The sequence below is a fragment of the Amblyraja radiata genome, chromosome 3, assembly GCF_010909765.2.
Source record: "Amblyraja radiata isolate CabotCenter1 chromosome 3, sAmbRad1.1.pri, whole genome shotgun sequence".
NCBI lineage: Eukaryota > Metazoa > Chordata > Chondrichthyes > Rajiformes > Rajidae > Amblyraja > Amblyraja radiata.
Genome location: NC_045958.1, coordinates 111,609,105 through 111,629,028, shown reverse-complemented (window position 1 = coordinate 111,629,028; position 19,924 = coordinate 111,609,105). Strand labels below are relative to the sequence as shown.

General features: G+C 40.7%; 1 protein-coding gene across 5 annotated transcripts in view; it reads left to right on the top strand.

The window, feature by feature from the left end:
- Positions 1 to 19,924, top strand: part of tent2 (terminal nucleotidyltransferase 2) — a 66,356-nt gene that overhangs the window by 20,284 nt on the left and 26,148 nt on the right. For all 5 annotated transcript variants that reach the window (XM_033018592.1, XM_033018591.1, XM_033018590.1 and 2 more), the window contains 5 exons: positions 2,467 to 2,581; positions 11,843 to 11,934; positions 12,045 to 12,108; positions 12,963 to 13,029; positions 14,818 to 14,894. In XM_033018592.1, coding sequence (XP_032874483.1) covers positions 2,467 to 2,581; positions 11,843 to 11,934; positions 12,045 to 12,108; positions 12,963 to 13,029; positions 14,818 to 14,894 — 415 coding nt within the window. The remainder of the gene's footprint in view (positions 1 to 2,466; positions 2,582 to 11,842; positions 11,935 to 12,044; positions 12,109 to 12,962; positions 13,030 to 14,817; positions 14,895 to 19,924) is intronic.

The window sequence follows — 19,924 nt, the reverse complement described above, 5'->3', positions numbered from 1 at the left end:
CTGCCATTCACTAAGATCATGGCTGATCATCCACAACCAGTACCCCGTTCCTGCCTTCTCCCCATATCCCTTGATTCCGCTAGCCCTAAGAGCTCTATCTAACTCTCTTTTGAATGCATCCAGTGAATCGGCCTCCACTGCTTTCTGAGGCAAAGTATTCCACAAATTCACAACTCTCTGGATGAAAAAGTTTTTCCTCATCTCAGTTCTAAATGGCCTACCCCTTATTCTTAAACTGTGGCCCCTGGTTCTGGACTCCCCCAACATCAGGAACATGTTTCCTGCATCTAGCGTGTCCAATCCCTTAATAATTTAAGATCCCATCTCATCCCTCAAAATTCCAGTGAATACAAGCCTAGTTGTTCCATTCCTTCATCATATGACAGTCCCGCCATCCCTGGAATTAAGCTCGTGAACCGATGCTGCACTCAATAGCAAGAATGTTCTTCCTCAAATTAGGCGATGAAAACTGCACACAATACTCCAGGTCTGACCACGGCCCTGTACAACTGCAGAAGGACCTCTTTGCTCCTATACTCAAAATCCTCTCATTATGAAGGCCAATGTGCCATTAGCTTTCTTCACTGCCTGCTGTACCTGCATGCTTACTTTCAGTGACTGACGTACAAGAAAACCCAGGTCTTGTTGCACTTCCCCTTTTCCTAATCTGACACCAATCAGATAATAATCTGCCTACCTGTTCTTGCCACCAAAGTGGATAACCTCACATTTATCCACATTATACTGCATCTGCCATGCATCTGCCCATTCACCCAACCTATCCTCATTGCATCCTCTTCACAGCTCACACTGCCACCCACCTTTGTGTCATCTGCAAATTTGCTAATGTTACTTTTAATTCCTTCATCTAAATCATTAATATACATTGAAAATAGCTGTGCTCCCAACACCGAGCCTTGCGGCATCCCACTAGTCACAGCCTGCCATTCTGAAAGGGACCCGTTAATCACTACTCTTTGGTTCCTGTTTGCCAACCAATTTTCTATCCATGTCATTACCCTACCATGTGCTCTAATTTTGCCCACAAATCTCCTGTGTGGGACCTTATCTAAGGCTTTCTGAAAGTCCAGGTACACTACATCCAATGGCTCTCCCTTGTCCATTTTCCTGGTTACATCCTCAAAAAATTCCAGAAGATTAGTCATGCATGATTTCCCCTTCATAAATCCATGCTGACTTGGTAAATGTGCCGCAATTAAGTCTTTAATAATTGACTCCAGCATCTTCCCCACCACCGATGTCAGGCTAACTGGTCTATAATTCCCTGTTTTCTCTCTCCCGCCTTTCTTAAAAAGTGGGATGACATTAGCTATCCTCCAATCCACAGGAACTGATCAAGAATCTATAGAACATTTGAAAATTATCACCAATGCATCCATGATTTCTAGAGCCACCTCCTTGAGTACCCTGTGATGCAGACCATCAGGCCCTAGAGATTTATCAGCCTTCAGTCCTAGTGGTCTACCCAACACTATTTCCTGACGAATGTTTTCCTTCAGTTCCTCCGTCACCCTAAATCCTCTGCCCCTAGTACTTCTGGGAGATTGTTTGTGTCTTCCTTAGTGAAGACAGAACCAAAGTACCTGTTCAACTCGTCTGCCATTTCCTTGCTCCCCATTATAAATTCTGTCTTCATTTCCATGCGGTTTCTAAGTAAACTAAACTATGGATGTATTATAAAAATTCCACCATTTGCAATACGTAGCATGAGTTAGGGCCGGGTCAGTTAAAACTGAAGATGGAGCTGAAAAATCTTTGTGCTGTACTGGATGTGTAGTTGAAATATCAAGTTGGGTTTAAGAAAGATACGGGTGGAAATCGATTAATTCGGTTTGAAACAGCAACTGAAGGAAAGTGAGAAAGTCGAGAAATACAGTTATAATCAGGAGGACAAGGAATACATCACGATTGTAAGCATATAATATGATGAGTAACTTTGGTTAGGGTTACCTTGGTACAGTGGGAAAGTTGGAATTCTGATTGGAACATTTGGGCAGTTATATGTAAGAGTCAAAGGTGTAGATGGGAAGTAACAGCGTTTTGGATTGGCACCTGTAAATAAATAATATGATTGTATAATTGTGATATCCTTTGCAAGTAAAAGTTCACTTAAAAAAAAAAAAATCAGCAAGCCATATTTGTATTAGATATTTTTGCATTATCACAATTACTTCCAATAATCTTTGATTTTGAATTGGATCCTTTTGTTCTGAGTTTTACAGTCGAATAGAAATTTGCATAGGATTTTTAAAGCTTACTGCATTATGGTAAAGTTGTGTATTTGGGAAAAAATCTAGAAATGATTTAGAAGGATCGTTATGCCAGTTCTTCTTTTAATTACTGTGATAGAACTTGGGCAGTTTATAAGAAAATAATTGCATTTTAAGATTAAAAGTCTCGTGGGTATGTGGATGGACAATTCAACATTTAAAGGTTTGATTGCAGCTGAGCCAACAAATTGTGGACCTCTTCTGTAACTGTCAACAACAGTCGATTGATCTCGAGAAAAAGGATCTATGCCGCACACAGATCCAGAGAGAAATTCAGCGACTATTTCCACGTAAGTTAAACTACTGGCTGTTGGTTCATTGACCTGTATTTTCAATCTGAAGTACAGGGAGTGCTGTTTTGTTATTAGGAAGCCAAGATACTGGTTTAACAGATGGTAATACATTCTGTGATTTCTTCTTTCCCAATTGGATCGATTATAATCATGTATTGTCGTCCCGCTGACTGGTTAGCACTCAACCAAAGCTTTTCAATGTATCTCGGTACACGTGACAATAAACTAACTGAACTGTAGTCAGTCTGATTGAATGGTTGAGGGCTTTTTGGGGAGAAAGTCCAATTGTGCGAACAAACTAGCTCTCTAAGAATAAGGAAGACACTAAGTGCTTGAGTTACTCTGCGGGTCTGGCAACATCTCTGGAGAACATTATAGGTGACGGTCCGGGTCGGGACCGCTCCTCAGACTAAGTGCATTGAGGTTGGGTGGAGTGGGAATATGTGATCACAAGAACAGAGGTAGCAGGTGATGGTTAGTCATAATGATACAGTGTGGAAACAGGCCATTCGGCTCAACTTGGCCACACTGGCCAACGATGTCCCAGCTACGCTAGTCCCACTTGCCTGCGCTTGGTCCATATCCCTCCAAACCTGTCCTATACATGTACCTGTCTAACTGTCTCTTAAACAATGGGATAGTTCCAGACTCAACTACCTCCTCAGGCAGCTTGTTCCATACTCCCACCACTCTTTGTGTGAAAAAGTTACCCCTCTGATTCCTATTAAATCTTTTCCCCTTCATCTTGAACCTGTCCTCTGGTCCTCAATTCCTTACTCTGGGCAAAAGACTCTGTGCATCTACCCGATCTATTCCTCATAATTTTGACCACCTCTATAAGATTCCTCCTCATCCTCCTGCGCTCCATGGAATAGAGACCCAGCCTACCCAGCTCACAGCCTCTAGTCATGGCAACATTCTCGTAAATCTTTTCTGAACCTTTTCAAGCTTGACAACATCTTTCCTGTAACGTGATGCCCAGAACTGAACCCAATATTCTAAATGTGGTCTCACCAATGTCTTATACAACTGTAACATGACCTCCCAACTTGTGTGGGTTGTGTTCCATTGAGGGTCCAGTGGCCAGCAGTACTTGGTTATCAGGTAGCAGATGAACCATGGGGTGCTCTCAGTGAGTAACTTGGCAGTCTGTAAGACATGTTTTCATTCCACTTGGCAGATCAGTGCTTTAAAAGCAATTAATTACTTCAGAGATTTGGCTCTTCACGCCTCCTTTCACCTGAAGGATTCCCTAGACATTAAAAACTAGTGTTTAAAAATATATGATTCCAACACAATAGGACCCAGTGGGAATGACTGGCACATCTGCTGCGATCAATTTGGTTAATTACCTCATCCTACAGCTGTTAAAACTAGAAATCTGTGTACTGTATTCCTTTTAGATTTTTAACTAATTAATTTAAACTAATTTTACTAATTACCTGGCATGGGTGGTGGGCGGGAGAAGGAACAATGAGGACCTGGCATGGGATCCTGGGGTACTTTGTAACTTTGTTCCTGCCATTTATGTGGCAACCATGGATACCTTGTGTACGCAAAACAAAGAATTTCACTGTGACTCATCACAGGTGACAATAAACTATTAACTCATCATTCATCATTTAACTTCTAATCAGGACACTGGTTTGGGGATTACAGCTGCAGCCACACTGACATTAATCGGTAAATGCACATCCATCTTTTAATCAAGACACTTTTCCCCTAAAAAGGAGAATCTTGAGAACCGTGTCCCCTGTAAATCTTTAAGTCAAATAAAAGTGCTTGATCATCTGAGTATATCTGTTTGGCAGCATAATGTCAAAATTGCAGGAAAAACAGACAGAATTCCAACTGTTCTTCCAGCAACATGGGTTTAAATCTAATCATGGCAGATAGGGAATTTAAACTGTTTTAAAATAGAAACATAGAAACATAGAAATTAGGTGCAGGAGTAGGCCATTCGGCCCTTCGAGCCTGCACCGCCATTCAATATGATCATGGCTGATCATCCAACTCAGTATCCCGTACCTGCCTTCTCTCCATACCCTCTGATCCCCTTAGCCACAAGGGCCACATTTAACTCCCTCTTAAATATAGCAAATGAACTGGCCTCAACTACATTCTGTGGCAGAGAATTCCAGAGATTCACCACTATCTGTGTAAAAAATGTTTTTCTCATCTCGGTCCTAAAAGATTTCCCCTTTATCCTTAAACTGTGACCCCTTGTTCTGGACTTCCGCAACATCGGGAACAATCTTCCTGCATCTAGCCTGTCCAACCCCTTAAGAATTTTGTAAGTTTCTATAAGATCCCCTCTCAATCTCCTAAATTCTAGAGAGTATAAACCAAGTCTATCCAGTCTTTCTTCATAAGACAGTCCTGACATCCCAGGAATCAGTCTGGTGAACCTTCTCTGCACTCCCTCTATGGCAATAATGTCCTTCCTCAGATTTGGAGACCAAAACTGTACGCAATACTCCAGGTGTGGTCTCACCAAGACCCTGTACAACTGCAGTAGAACCTCCCTGCTCCTATACTCAAATCCTTTTGCTATGAAAGCTAACATACCATTCGCTTTCTTCACTGCCTGCTGCACCTGCATGCCCACTTTCAATGACTGGTGTACCATGACACTCAGGTCTCGCTGCATCTCCCCTTTTCCTAGTCGGCCACCATTTAGATAATAGTCTGCTTTCATGTTTTTGCCACCAAAATGGATAACCTCACATTTATCCACATTATACTGCATCTGCCAAACATTTGCCCACTCACCCAGCCTATCCAAGTCACCTTGCAGTCTCCTAGCATCCTCCTCACAGCTAACACTGCCCCCCAGCTTAGTGTCATCCGCAAACTTGGAGATATTGCCTTCAATTCCCTCATCCAGATCATTAATATATATTGTAAATAGCTGGGGTCCCAGCACTGAGCCTTGCGGTACCCCACTAGTCACTGCCTGCCATTGTGAAAAGGACCCGTTTACTCCTACTCTTTGCTTCCTGTTTGCCAGCCAGTTCTCTATCCACATCAATACTGAACCCCCAATGCCGTGTGCTTTAAGTTTGTAAACTAATCTCTTATGTGGGACCTTGTCGAAAGCCTTCTGGAAGTCCAGATACACCACATCCACTGGTTCTCCCCTATCCACGCTACTAGTTACATCCTCGAAAAATTCTATAAGATTCGTCAGACATGATTTACCTTTTGTAAATCCATGCTGACTTTGTCCAATGATTTCACCACTTTCCAAATGTGCTGCTATCCCATCTTTAATAACTGACTCTAGCAGTTTCCCCACTACCGATGTTAGACTAACTGGTCTGTAATTCCCCGTTTTCTCTCTCCCTCCCTTCTTAAAAAGTGGGGTTACGTTTGCTACCCGCCAATCCTCAGGAACTACTCCAGAATCTAAAGAGTTTTGAAAGATTATTACTAATGCATCCACTATTTCTGGAGCTACTTCCTTAAGTACTCTGGGATGCAGCCTATCTGGCCCTGGGGATTTATCGGCCTTTAATCCATTTAATTTACCCAACACCACTTCCCGGCTAACCTGGATTTCACTCAATTCCTCCAACTCCTTTGACCCGCGATCCCCTGCTATTTCCGGCAGATTATTTATGTCTTCCTTAGTGAAGACGGAACCAAAGTAGTTATTCAATTGGTCCGCCATATCCTTGTTCCCCATGATCAACTCACCTGTTTCTGACTGCAAGGGACCTACATTTGTTTTAACTAATCTCTTTCTTTTCACATATCTATAAAAACTTTAGCAGTCAGTTTTTATGTTCCCTGCCAGTTTTCTTTCATAATCTATTTTTCCTTTCCTAATTAAGCCCTTTGTCCTCCTCTGCTGGTCTCTGAATTTCTCCCAGTCCTCCGGTATGCTGCTTTTTCTGGCTAATTTGTACGCATCATCCTTCGCTTTGATACTATCCCTGATTTCCCTTGTTATCCACGGATGCACTAGCTTCCCTGATTTATTCTTTTGCCAAACTGGGATGAACAATTTTTGTAGTTCATCCATGCAGTCTTTAAATGTCTTCCATTGCATATCCACCGTCAACCCTTTTAGAATTAATTGCCAGTCAATCTTGGCCAATTCACGTCTCATACCATCAAAGTTACCTTTCTTTAAGTTCAGAACCATTGTTTCTGAATTAACAATGTCACTCCATCCTAATGAAGAACTCAACCATATTATGGTCACTCTTGCCCAAGGGGGCACGTACAACAAGACTGCTAACTAACCCTTCCTCATTACTCAATACCCAGTCTAAAATAGCCTGCTCTCTCATTGGTTCCTCTACATGTTGATTTAGATAACTATCCCGCATACATTCCAAAAAATCCTCTTCCTCAGCACCCCTGCCAATTTGATTCACCCAATCTATATGTAGATTGAAGTCACCCATTATAACGGTTTTGCCTTTGTCGCACGCATTTCTAATTTCCTGTTTGATACCATCTCCAACTTCACTACTACTGTTAGGTGGCCTGTACACAACACCCACCAGCGTTTTCTGCCCCTTAGTGTTTCGCAGCTCTACCCATACCGATTCCACTTCCTGCAAACTAATGTCCTTCCTTTCCATTGCGTTAATCTCCTCTCTAATCAGCAACGCTACCCCACCTCCTTTTCCTTTCTCTCTATCCCTCCTGAATATTGAATATCCCTGGATGTTCAGCTCCCAGCCTTGGTCACCCTGGAGCCATGTCTCCGTGATCCCAACTATATCATAGTCATTAATAGCTATCTGCACATTCAACTCATCCACCTTATTACGAATGCTCCTTGCATTGAGACACAAAGCCTTCAGGCTTGTTTTTACAACACTCTTACCCCTTATACAATTTTGTTGAAAAGTGGCCCTTTTTGATTTTTGCCCTGGATTTTCCGGCCTGCCACTTTTACTTTTCACCTTGCTACCTATTGCTTCTACCCTCATTTTACACCCCTCTGTCTCTACGCTCACACATTTAAGAAACCCTTTCCCTTTAACTCCATCCTCCACTAGCCCATTCGACACCCCACCCCCCTTATTCAGTTTAAAACCACCCGTGTAGCAGTGGCAAACCTGCCTGCCAGAATGCTGGTCCCACACCTGTTAAGATGCAATCCGTCCCTTTTGTACAGTTCCCCCTTACCCCAAAACAGATCCCAGTGATCTAAGAATCTAAATCCCTGCCCCGTGCACCAGTTCCTCAGCCACACGTTCAGGTCCCGTATCTCCCTGTTCCTGCTCTCGCCAGCACGAGGAACTGGAAGCAAACCGGAGATAACAACCCTGGAGGTCCTGCTTTTCAGCATTTTTCCGAGCTCTCTAAAATAAAATGGTGTCGACCCGATCTATTCCTCTCATGATTTTGTATTCCTCTATAAGATCACCCCTCATCCTCCTGCACTCTAAGGAATAGATTTCTAGCCTGTTCAACCTCTCCCTCTAGCTTAGGCCCTCGAGCCCTGGCGACATCCTCATAAATCATCACTTTCCAGCCTGACAACATCTTTCCTATAACACGGCGCCCAGAACAGAAGACAATATCTGAAATGCGGCCTCGCCAACATCTTGTATAACTGTAGCATTATCTCCCAACTTCTGCACTTGCATAGTCTTGGTTTAACATCTTGTCTGAAAGATTTGTGACCCATTGCATCAAGGCTCTCACTTAGAGCTAGGTGCTGAAGGAAGTGCCTTAATAATAGTAGATATTAGTAACCCAGAATAAACTTGTGATGTTTATATTAAGTAAGTAAGTAGGTTTATTGGCCACGTATTCACATACAAGGAATTTGCCTTGGTGCTCCGCACACAAGTAACAACATGGCATACAGTGACAGTTACGAATGACTCAGAAAACACTAAACATTAATAATAATAAAACATTCATGATAAAACACCATTGATCAAGCATGTGAACCAACAAAATACCCTATCAAAGGGAGGCTACAGATTTTTGGCTGTTGAGTAGAGCAACTACTCGTGGATAAAAACTGCTTTTATGTCTGGCTGTGGCAGCTTTAACAGTCTGGAGTCGTCTTCCAGAGGGAAGTGATTCAAAGAGTTTGTGGCCAGGGTGAGAGGGGTCAGAAATGATCTTGCCCGCTCGTTTCCTGGCGTAGGTAGGTCGTAGCAGGCCGTGATGCTAGTAGTAGGTACTCGTGGCATCAAGTAGGTTGCGGAGTTTTATCAACATGATGAAAAATGTTCACGAGTAAATACTGATTACATAAAGTTTAATTTTCTCTTTAAAAACAAAATAAAGCTAGATTATTTATTTTTTCCCTTTGTGAGGTTATGCCTTTGAATAATTGTAAAAACATTCTACCTAGAATACTAGAATTAAATTTAAAAATGCCCGGAACACAGAGGGCCAGTCAGAATCTCTGAAGTTAATGTTTCTACTTGATATCTTTCTATTATAATTCCATTTGTGCTCTGTGCAAGATTACGTTGCAATGTATTGATACTGTAGGGCAAATTATTCTCTTGTAAAGTATGATTCAAAGCTAAATAAATCTGACCAGTAGTTCACGCAACATTTTCAGCACCCTGGAAAACTTGCCGAGGATGGTGAGACGAGTATAATGTTTGAATTCCCATTATCCCTATCATGTTATTTACGTGTAAAATTACAGAGCTGTACAGCATGGAAGCGTTCCCATTGATTCACCTCATCCATGCCCACCAAGTTGGCATTCTGGGCTAATCCCATTTAACTGTTTTTCGCCCATGTCTTTCTAAACCCTTCTATACAAATGTCTTCCAAATGTCTTTTGTAATGACAATTGTAATTGTATCCGTTTCTATGGTTTCCTCTGGCAGCTCTTCCCAGATATGGATTACCCTTTGAATGAAAAAAGTTACCTTTAAGGATCCTCTTAAATCTCTTCCCATTCTAGTTTTAGAATCCTCCACCCTGGAAAAGGATTAAAGGGCCTGTCCCACTTTCACGACCTAATTCATTTTTTTTTACTCGTGGACATTTTTCATCGTGTTGATAAAACGCCCGACATACTTGATGCCACAAGTGCCTACTACTAGCATCACGGCCTGCTAAGACCTACCTACGACCTCGTGACGACCATGCTGCGAGTATGAGTCAAGGGCAAACTCGGCAGAGGTCGTGAACTAGGTCGTGAAAGTGGGACAGGCCCTTAAAGATAGACACAAAATGCTGGAGTGACTCAGTGGGACAGGCAGCATCTCTTGATAGAAGGAATGGGTGACATTTTGGGTTGCGACGCTTCTTCAGACCCATATGTGCTCACTTTATCCATGTCCCTGTGATCTTATGCATCTATAGTCAGAGGAAATGGCAGTGTAGACAAAAGTGCTGGAGAAACTCAGCGGGTGCGGCAGCATCTATGGAGCGAAGGAAATAGGCAACGTTTCGGGCCGAAACCCTTCAGACAGTGTTTTTGGTTGTGTGCATGATAGTTTAGAACACTTCACTTTAGTTAACTGAGGTGATCTGGGAGTTTTATGGCATTATTACCATAAAACAATACATTTCCTGTGTTTTTGTTTGCTGTTAATCACAGGATAATGTATCCATTGGTGCCTTCCCTCACAGTGGGAAATGTTGATTCCCATTTGGAGGGATGTTTTTTATGTTTTATGTTAAATTCTAAAGTGTTGTGTTTATCTTATTTGTGCTGCATGGTAACTTAAATTTCACTGTACCAATTGGTGTATGTGACAATAAATGTCCTTTGTCCTTTGTCCCTTGGCCCTAAGAGCTAAATCTAACTATCTCTTGAAAACATCCAATGAATTGGCCTTCACTGCCTTCTGTGGCAGAGAATTCCATAACTCTCTGGGTGAAAAAGTTTTTCCTCATCTCAGTCCTAATTGGCCTACCCCTTATTCTTAAACTGTGACCCTGGTTCTGGACTCCCCCAACATGGGGAACATTTTTCCTGCATCTAACCTGTCCAATCCTCTAAGAATTTTACATGTTTCTATAAGATACCCTCTCATCCTTCTAAATTCCAGCGAATACAAGCCCAGCCGACCCATTCTTTCATCATACGTCAGTCCCGCCATCCCAGAAATTAACCTGGTGAACATACGCTGCACTCCCTCAATAGCAAGAATGTCCTTCCTCAAATTAGGAGACCAAAATTGCATGCAATACTCCAGGTGCGGTCTCATCAGGACCCTGTGCAACTGCAGTAGGACTTCCTTGCTCCTAAACTCAAATCCTCTCTCAATGAAGGCCAACATGCCTTTAGCTTTCTTCACTGCTGCTGTACCAGCATGCTTACTTTCAGTGACTGATGAACAAGCACACCCAGGTCTCGTTGCACCTGACATACGTTATAGTGCTACTCCTGTAGCAACGATAATTTTAAGAAGGTATATCTTTCAGTTGGTGAATTAGTGAAGAACCTCTGGCAGCATCATTCATGTTGTCCAATTAATTGGGTGGAGTAGAGGGGCCGTACACAGTCGGCTGGGACTGGTGTAGATCTGGGCATATTGGTAGGCATGGGCAAGTTGGGCCGAAGGGCCTGTTTCCACGCTGTATGACTCTTTGTATGTAAATTAAGATGTACTATAAAATAAAGTTATCGAAATGTGCAATCAGGCTGCATCAAAACATATAAGCAATAAAACAAGGAACAATGTCAAAGTTTAGAGCGCATGACTTTAACGTGAACGGGAAAGTTTAAAGGAATGTAGCAGGGCAAGTTTTTTGGAGAGTAGTGCATGCCTGGATCGTGCTGCTAGGAGTGGTGGTGGAGACATGTGACAGTGGTATGTCCGACGCTTTCAGATATGCACAATGGAGAGATATGAATCATGCAGGCAGGCAAGATTAGTTTATCTTGGCATCATGTTCAACACAGATTTTCCTGTGCTGTGCAGTTCTATGTTCTAACTGCTCTGGTGTAAGGTCACCTACCCAGATGTTTAAGTGTGTTTCATTCCAGTGTGCTGCCTGACCTGCTGAACAATTTTTCTGCCACTGCAGTGTTTTGATCTTGTATTATGTTCTGAGTTTTTTTGGTTTGTAATTGCTAGTATAACTGCTGATGTTCATAACTAGGTTATATATGTCTTAACACTGATTATATCATCTTTTTACATTTATTATGAATGACTAATATTCTTTACCTTTTTAACTTAATGGGAATGACTGCAAATGGAAAGCAAAGAAACACTGAAATAAGTCAAACTGAAAAATGATGTGTGCAGGCCATTCTTCACATAAGCTTTGCCAATTGTATCTCTCCATTTCTTACCTCAGAGACAAGATTGTACTTGGTTGGTTCATCACTGAATGGCTTTGGTACTCGATACAGTGATGCAGATCTGTGCCTCGTATTGAAGGAAATGCCGGTATGTTTGTTTAATGTTTTGGTATTAGTCAGACAATTTTTTTTTTTTTAGCAGATTAGTGCCAAAATGCCACTTGCCATATTGAAAGACTGCTTTTTGTGTTCTTGTAGATGAACCAAAGGAGTGAAGCATGTCACATACTCGGTTTAATCCAACAACTTTTCTATAGACTCTGTAAGTCACTTATTGAAGATGTTACTCTCGTAATGTTGTCATGTCCAGAACATTACAACCTCATTAACCGTTTTTTTAAAGCTGTTACCAAAATGGATTGCTTAGGCTGAATGACCTGTTTCACTGTTATGATTTCAAGTAATATTAAAGATTAAGAAAGAACTGCAGATGCTGGAAAAATGGAAGGTAGACAAAAATGCTGGAGAAACTCAGCGGGTGAGGCAGCATCTATTGAACGAAGGAATAGGTGATATTTCGGGTCGAGACCCTTCTTCTGAAGAAGGGTCTCGACCCGAAATGTCACCTATTCCTTCGCTCCATAGATGCTGCCTCACCCGCTGAGTTTCTCCAGCATTTCAGAAGAAGGGTCTCGACCCGAAACGTCACCTATTCCTTCGCTCCTTGGATGCTGCCTCACCCGCTGAGTTTCTCCAGCATTTTTGTCTACCTTCAAGTAATATTAATCTTACTGAATCATTTTGGTTTGTACTAGTATTGTGTTTATTTCTGCAGCATTTCACAAGGGCATATAGTATGAAATTGCATTGTAATTTAATTGTATTGGTCACTTTCTTAATCTTAGTTACTCATGCAGGAACACGATAAAGAGCAATAGATGTTATGTGCTTAGTTGTATGGAGGTAAAAATTGACATACCCTTTGGTGGTTTTGGACCAAGCATGTCTGGGTCAAGCAATGGCCACCTCCTTCCGCTTCATTTTGCATCAATCACCAAAGAATTTGGTGAATGACGTGCTTAACCTAAAAAGAAACGTGGAATAAATATTTGGACAGTAAAACCAGACAGTAATTAAAAATATTCTAAACTTTCATCCAATCTTTTTTTATTCCAGCTTACATCGACAGACCTCAACTGATCCGAGCAAAAGTGCCAATAGTAAAATTCAGGGATAAAGTCAGGTGGGTGATTTGAGTGATTTATTACATAGAACATATAACAGCACACCACATTCTTTGGCCCATACATTTTGTGACTAACATGAAACCAAGTTCAATAGGTAAACAGCAAAAGGGGAAAGATTAAATAGGAAGCTGAGGGGCAACTTTTTCACACAGAGGGTGGTTGGTATATGAGACGAGCTGCCTGAGGAAGTAGTTGACGCAGATACAAAAGCAACATTTAAAAGACATTTTGGTGGCTTCATGGATTAGAGATGTTTACAGGGATGTGAGCCAAACGCGGGTAAATGGAACTAGTCTGGAGCTTTGCGGTCAGCTTTGAGTTGGGCTGAAGGGCCTGTGACTGAATGTGCCGTATGACTCCAATAGAAACATAGATAATATATGACAATATAGTAGGCCATTCGGCCCTTCAAGCCAGCACCGCCATTCAATATGATCATGGCTGATCATCCAAAATCAGTACCCCATTCCTCTTTTTCCCTATATTCCTTGATTCCATTATCCCTGGGAGCTATATCTAACTCTCTCTTGAAAACATATTTTGTACTCTTAATCTTTCAATCCATGGGCTACTTTTGATCACTGGAAACTGGATCTAGATTTATACTTTGCATAACATTATAATAAAGATGTTGCATTGGTCTACAACTGTTTATAGGAAAGAATCTTAATAATAAACCTAGTATATGTTAAAGCATAATATTTTAAATCTGCAGCTTTCAAAATTTGCATTAAACCTAGTGGCTCTAACACTTCTCTATACCAAGATTCCTTACTCTTTTCAAAGTTTTCTGAAAATACGCACAACTGGTGTTTTTAAAACTCAATCATCAACTGAATAGTTAAATACAACAGCCAAGGTCACCTATGAAGTCATTGCATAGCATGAACCAGCTACCTGGGTATGGGGCCTGTTGCAGAAGAATTTGGAGAACACCTGAGACACAAGACAGTGAACGCCATATGTAAAGGAAAAGCATTATAAAGTATGCAAAGGAAAATCTTGAATGACCTGTTCTGGTTTGGGTGGGAGTGATGGGCTGGTTCACGAGAGAGCGGGGAGAGTGACCTCCAAAGACGTACAGGTTTGTAGGTTAATCGGCTTGGTAAATGTAAAAGTTGCCCCATGTGGGTGTAGGATGGTGTTAATGTGCGGGGATCGCTGGTCAGCGCTGACCCGGTGGGCCGAAGGGCCTGTTTCTGCGCTGTATCTCTAAACTAAATGGGGGGGGGGGGGTGGAGAGGGAAGGTCAGGGTCAAATTGGATATTTGGAACAGAGAACCAGGAACAATGTTGGGAGTTTGTGAATTAAAGAGGGGATTGTGGGGTGTAAGATTAGAGAGAATTGGGAATACAGGAGTGAGGTTTGGTTTGTTGTCAGGTGTACCGAGGACAGTGAAAAACTTTTTTGTTGCGTGCTATCCAGTCATCAGAAAACCTATATATGATTACAAGTCTTCTACAGTACGGATTGGTGCCAAGACATGGGATTGGGGTGAAATCATTTGGGGGTGGCTTAGGAAGGGAGAACAGGTGATGCAGACTGGCAAAGCCATGCTGTGTTGGTGGTCTCCCGAAGGAAAGGATGATGTGAAAGACACCTACTCAACCATAAACATAACCTTTTTTTTGTTTTTTTTAAAGCTATAACTTTAGAGTTGCTGTAGAGTTCCATATTGAATGTGATTTGTCAGACTTAAAGCTGTGAATTCCAATTCTTGGAAATCTCCTGAATGTGGCATTTTTCAATGTTAAAACTAATTTGTTTTTATTTCAATTTTTAGTGGTGTGGAATTTGACTTGAATGTAAACAATGTTGTTGGAATAAGAAATACTTTCCTGCTGAGGAGCTATGCATCGAGTAAGTACTTTACCAGTTCGTGTGTATATATATATATATGTCAAATTATTGCCTTGCCTTCTAGGCACCAAACATTCCTTCATTTATATTGTGTGCCATAAAACGCCCTTAAATCTTGTGTGTCCGACCAAATTTGCAGCTAAGGTATTGCTGAGTCCTATATTCATAATGTCAAATGAATTCAAGGACTAAAATTAGTAGTTACAAGATTTTTATGTATAAAGGTATCCTGAATCTTGGGTCTGAATCCTGCAGCAATACTCGGGTTTGCAGTAATATTCTCTCTCCTAAAAAAAAAAAAGTGTTTTTGTAACAACGCCTCAGTAGTTCCCTTTTGGAAGATGATAACAAAAATAGAGAGCTTGTCGCATTCTTTTATTGCTAAAAATGTTTAATGCCAACTGACAATTGTGTCGGCTTGTTAATTTTTCAAAGTTAAAGTAGCTCCTGTCACTGATTGATGGGTTAATATGATCACCTCCAATCAAAAAGTAGGCGTGTGTGTGTGTGTTCAATTAAAGACTTTCACCTGAGTGATCTTGGTCTGGTAGTTGCTGGATTTATTTGACGGATTCCACCTTGAATGTTATTAGTCAGGCATGAAACTAGATGCTTGAGGAAGTTATTGGACAGGCAAGAAAGATGAATGGAATGTCCCTGGAGTGTTTCAACCACCAGATAAAAAAAATTTCCCCACAGAAGTTAACTTGACATTAAAAAATAATCACAAATAAAAATGCAGTGGCTACATTTAATATCCATGAAAATAAAATAAAGAGTAAAATAATTTGCAGAAGCTGCTCATAATTGCAAATCTTTATACATTCATTATGAAGCTCTGCTCATAAATGAGCAGAGCTTCATAATGAATGTATAAAGATTTGTGCTGTAGAGTAAAGTGGGGCACACTTGACAGCCAAACCAACAGTGTACATATTATGAAGTTTAAAAACACCCATCATGTCTTCTTCCTGTATAGCAACATTCATCACAGCTGATAGGATGTTAAACAACATAATTAAGTTGAAGCAATTGTGATTTAAAACACCAGGAGCCACATAATGTGATATATTCAGCCACAGAGGAAGCAAATTTAGGACTTATTTTGAAAACTTAAATGTACAACCACAATGTGTGGTACACTATTGATCACATTCTTACAACTTGTACAAATTTGGAAGCTATGTTCCATGCGTCGGAAGAGTTCCTGTGCCACTCTCCGTTAAAATGGACACCATTCAGATTGGTGATTCCTGTATTCTTTCATAAAATGATTGCAATATTGAAGGTAAATATTAGAGATGATTCTAGAGTTTGCCGCAGGGAAGTGACCCAAGTGGTCGTCTGGATGTGTTCACTAATTTCTCTAAATTTGCAAAAATTTGCAAAAATGTACTGACTTTGTTTTTAACATCAATCTCTTGCAAGTTCACAATGACAGTGCTTGTATTTTAAAGTTGAATATAAAAACTAAGTTCAACTTTGAGGACTTGATTTCATGAACGGAATCTCTCATGAAGTAAAGCTGTCAGAATTTACATCCTTTCTTTTGTGGCTGCGGTTTGTGTACCTGAGCGCATGTAAAAATAAAAAAATGAATTAAAGGTTGCCTACTTGTCACTCAGCAAGCACTCTGTGCGGATTTGCATGTTACTTTTGAATTGACGTATCATAATAATAATAATAAGCCTTTATTGTCATTGTTCTTAGAAATACAACAAAATTAAGAGAGCTACTCCTGATCAGTGCAACCGAACCAATTCCAAACAAGACAAAGTCACATCCAATACATTCAATACGTTATTCTGCACTGGGAGAATATTACACTTTAAATTTAGTAGATACTTTAAAGGATTTTAAAAAAAAAAAGAGGAAATATTAACTGAGTGGTCTGTTTTATAGTGGAATTGTTGACAGCATTCTCATGTCGTGTGGATAGTTGAGGAATCTAGAGTTCTAATGGCCCTGGGAAAGAAACTGTTCTTGAGTCTGTTTGTCCGGCTTTTGACGCACTTGTACCGCCTACCAGAGGGCAGGAGGTTGAACAGTGACTGTCCAGGATGGAAGGGGTCATAGACTGATCTGGATATAATGGTCTAAAGGGCCTGTCCCACTGTTCGAGGTAATTCAAGAGTTCTCCCGAGTTTCCCCTCATTCGAACTTGGGAGAATTACGGTAATAGCCGCTCGTAGGTACTCGGGACTCTCGTGGACATTTTTCAAAGTTGAAAAATCTTCACGAGCTTACTGTGTTTCCCTGAGTTCCTGCCGTTAGCGTTACGAGCCGCTAAGAGACTCCCGAGCTCCGACGTACTCGCTACGTACATTCTACGTACTTGCCACGAGTTAGATTTTTTTTTAAACTCAGGAGAGCTCTTGAATTACCTCGTACAGTGGGACAGGCCCTTAAGTTATTTTCTCCTGTGCTGCAGACTTTCACGCTGTCATGTTTCTTTAAAACTTGTGGGGTTTTTTTTAGTACTACTGCCCACCAGAGGTCAGTGTTGATTTCTTGAACAGATTTTAGTGGTAGAAGAATGTAGTTGTTTTAACATAGAAAAGTACAGCACAGGAACAGGCCCTTCAACAGACAATGTCTGTGCTAAACATAACGCCAAGATCATCTCATCTGCCAGCACATGATACATCCTTCATTCCCTCCACATCCATTTTACCAATCTACATTAGTACATGTGGATGAAATCTTTTGGAAGATCAACAGCAAGAAGGTCCCTAAAAGTGAGAACCACCAGAAAGATTCAATTTGCTGCTGATGCACTTTTGTTTGGATGAACATTAACATAAAATATCATTGCACGTATTACTTATATGCAAGTTTAGTTTAGAGACACAGTGAAGAAACAGACTCTTCAGCCTCCGAATCTGCTCCGACCAGTGATCCACGCACACTAACACACGCTAGGGACAATTTACAATTTTACCAAAGCCATTTAACCTGCACGTCTTTAGATTGTGGGAAGAAACCAGAGCACCCAGAGGAAACCCACGCAGGTCACGGGAGTACAAACTCCATACAGACAGCACCCATGGTCAGGATCCAACCAAAGTCTCTGCCGCTGTAATGCAGCAACTGCACCGCTGCGCCACTGTGCCACCCCAATTTAAAGCACTCGCATTTACACATTCTGTTGGACTTAATACTTAATAGTGTAATTGATGTAGAAAAATACTCGGAATATTTTAATTATAATTGAGAGTCTGCAGTTTTCATTATTACCTTTTTGGCAAATTACTTTTCTCTAAAACTCATTGATGTTTATGCAATAATGTAATGAATTAGTTGAAGTATGAAACCTTCTATAATTTTATCTAATAAAACAACTAGCGTAAATTGGCTATTTAGCCTAGCTGGTCCAATAGAGTGATACAGTGTGGAAACAGGCCCTTCAACCCAACTTGCCCACACCGACCAAAATGTCCCATCTACACTAGTCGACCAACATGTCCCATCTACACTAGTCCCACCTGCCTGCGTTTGGCCCATATCCCTTTAAACCTGTCCTACCTATGTACCTGTCTAATTGTTTCTTAAAAATTGCCTCTCTTAACCATAAATCATAAATGATTTTTCTTTTCTTTTTTCTTTTTTTCTCTCTTTTTTGTATGGCTTTGTAAATATTTGATTAGTGTATAAATGTAAATAATTTGGTGTACATATCGCTGCTGGTGTACATATGGTGTACATATAGCTGCTAAATTTGTATAAGATAATTATAAGCAGTTGAATAAGGGGCGGGAATTAATAAGCTTTGGCTACTTCCTGCTCCTTTTCGGACACATACGATTTCATTTATTTATAGATATTGTTTATGACACTTTATAAATATTCTTGTTTTGTTTTTTGTATGCTGTTTCACACTTGCTTTTTATTCTTTTATTCTGTTCGAAATAAAGAATTAAATAAATAAATTAAAATAAAGTAAAAAGTACTCTAAATTTGATATAAAAACAGGAAATGGTAACATGAAGAAGACTCCTGGTTCTAACAAAGAGTTTTCAACCTGAAACATTTGCTATATTTATATTTCAACAGGGGAGTGTTTCCACCATTTTCTGTATTATTTCTGTAAATTCATTACTAGATGCAAGTTGAACAAATTTTCAATAAATGGTGTAGGTGTGATTTGGCAAATGACACATGGTATATGTATGTTTAAGAAGAAACTGCTGATGCTGGAAATCGAAGGTAGACAAAAATGCTGGAGAAACTCAGCGGGTGAGGCAGCATCTCTGGAGCGAAGGAAATAGGCAACTTTCCGGGTCAAGACCCTTCTTCAGGGTCTCGACCCGAAATTGCCTATTTCCTTTGCTCCATACATGCTGCCTCACCCGCTGAGTTTCTCCAGCATTTTTGTTTACCATGGTAAATGTATAATGGTTGAAAGGAATAGGTGATTTGGTGCTATCATTCCCAAATCATTTGATCCTTAATATTAGGAATAATTGAATAGGAGTAGACTATTTAGTGAGTTTGCTGTTGCATTGTTGTGCAAGACCACATCTGGAGTATTAAGACCACATCTGGAGTGTTAAGACCACATCTGGAGTGTTAAGACCACATCTGGAGTATAAGACCACATCTGGAGAATAAGACCACATCTGGAGAATAAGACCACATCTGGAGTATAAGACCACATCTGGAGTATTGAGTACAGTTTTGGTCTCCTAATTTGAGGAAGGACATCCTTGTGATTGAGGCAGTGCAGCATAGGTTCACGAGATTGATCCCTGGGATGGCGGGACTGTCATATGAGGAAAAATTGAAAAGACTAGGCATGTATTCACTGGAGTTTAGAAGGATGAGGGGACATCTTATAGAAACATATAAAATTATTAAAGGACTGGACAAGCTAGATGCAGGAAAAATGTTTCCAATTTTGAGCGAGTCCAGAACCAGGGGTCACTGTCTTAGAAGAAAGGGGAGGCCATTTAAGACTGAGGTGAGAAAAAACTTTTTCACCCAGGGAGTTGTGAATTTATGGAATTCCCTGCCACAGAGGGCAATGGAGG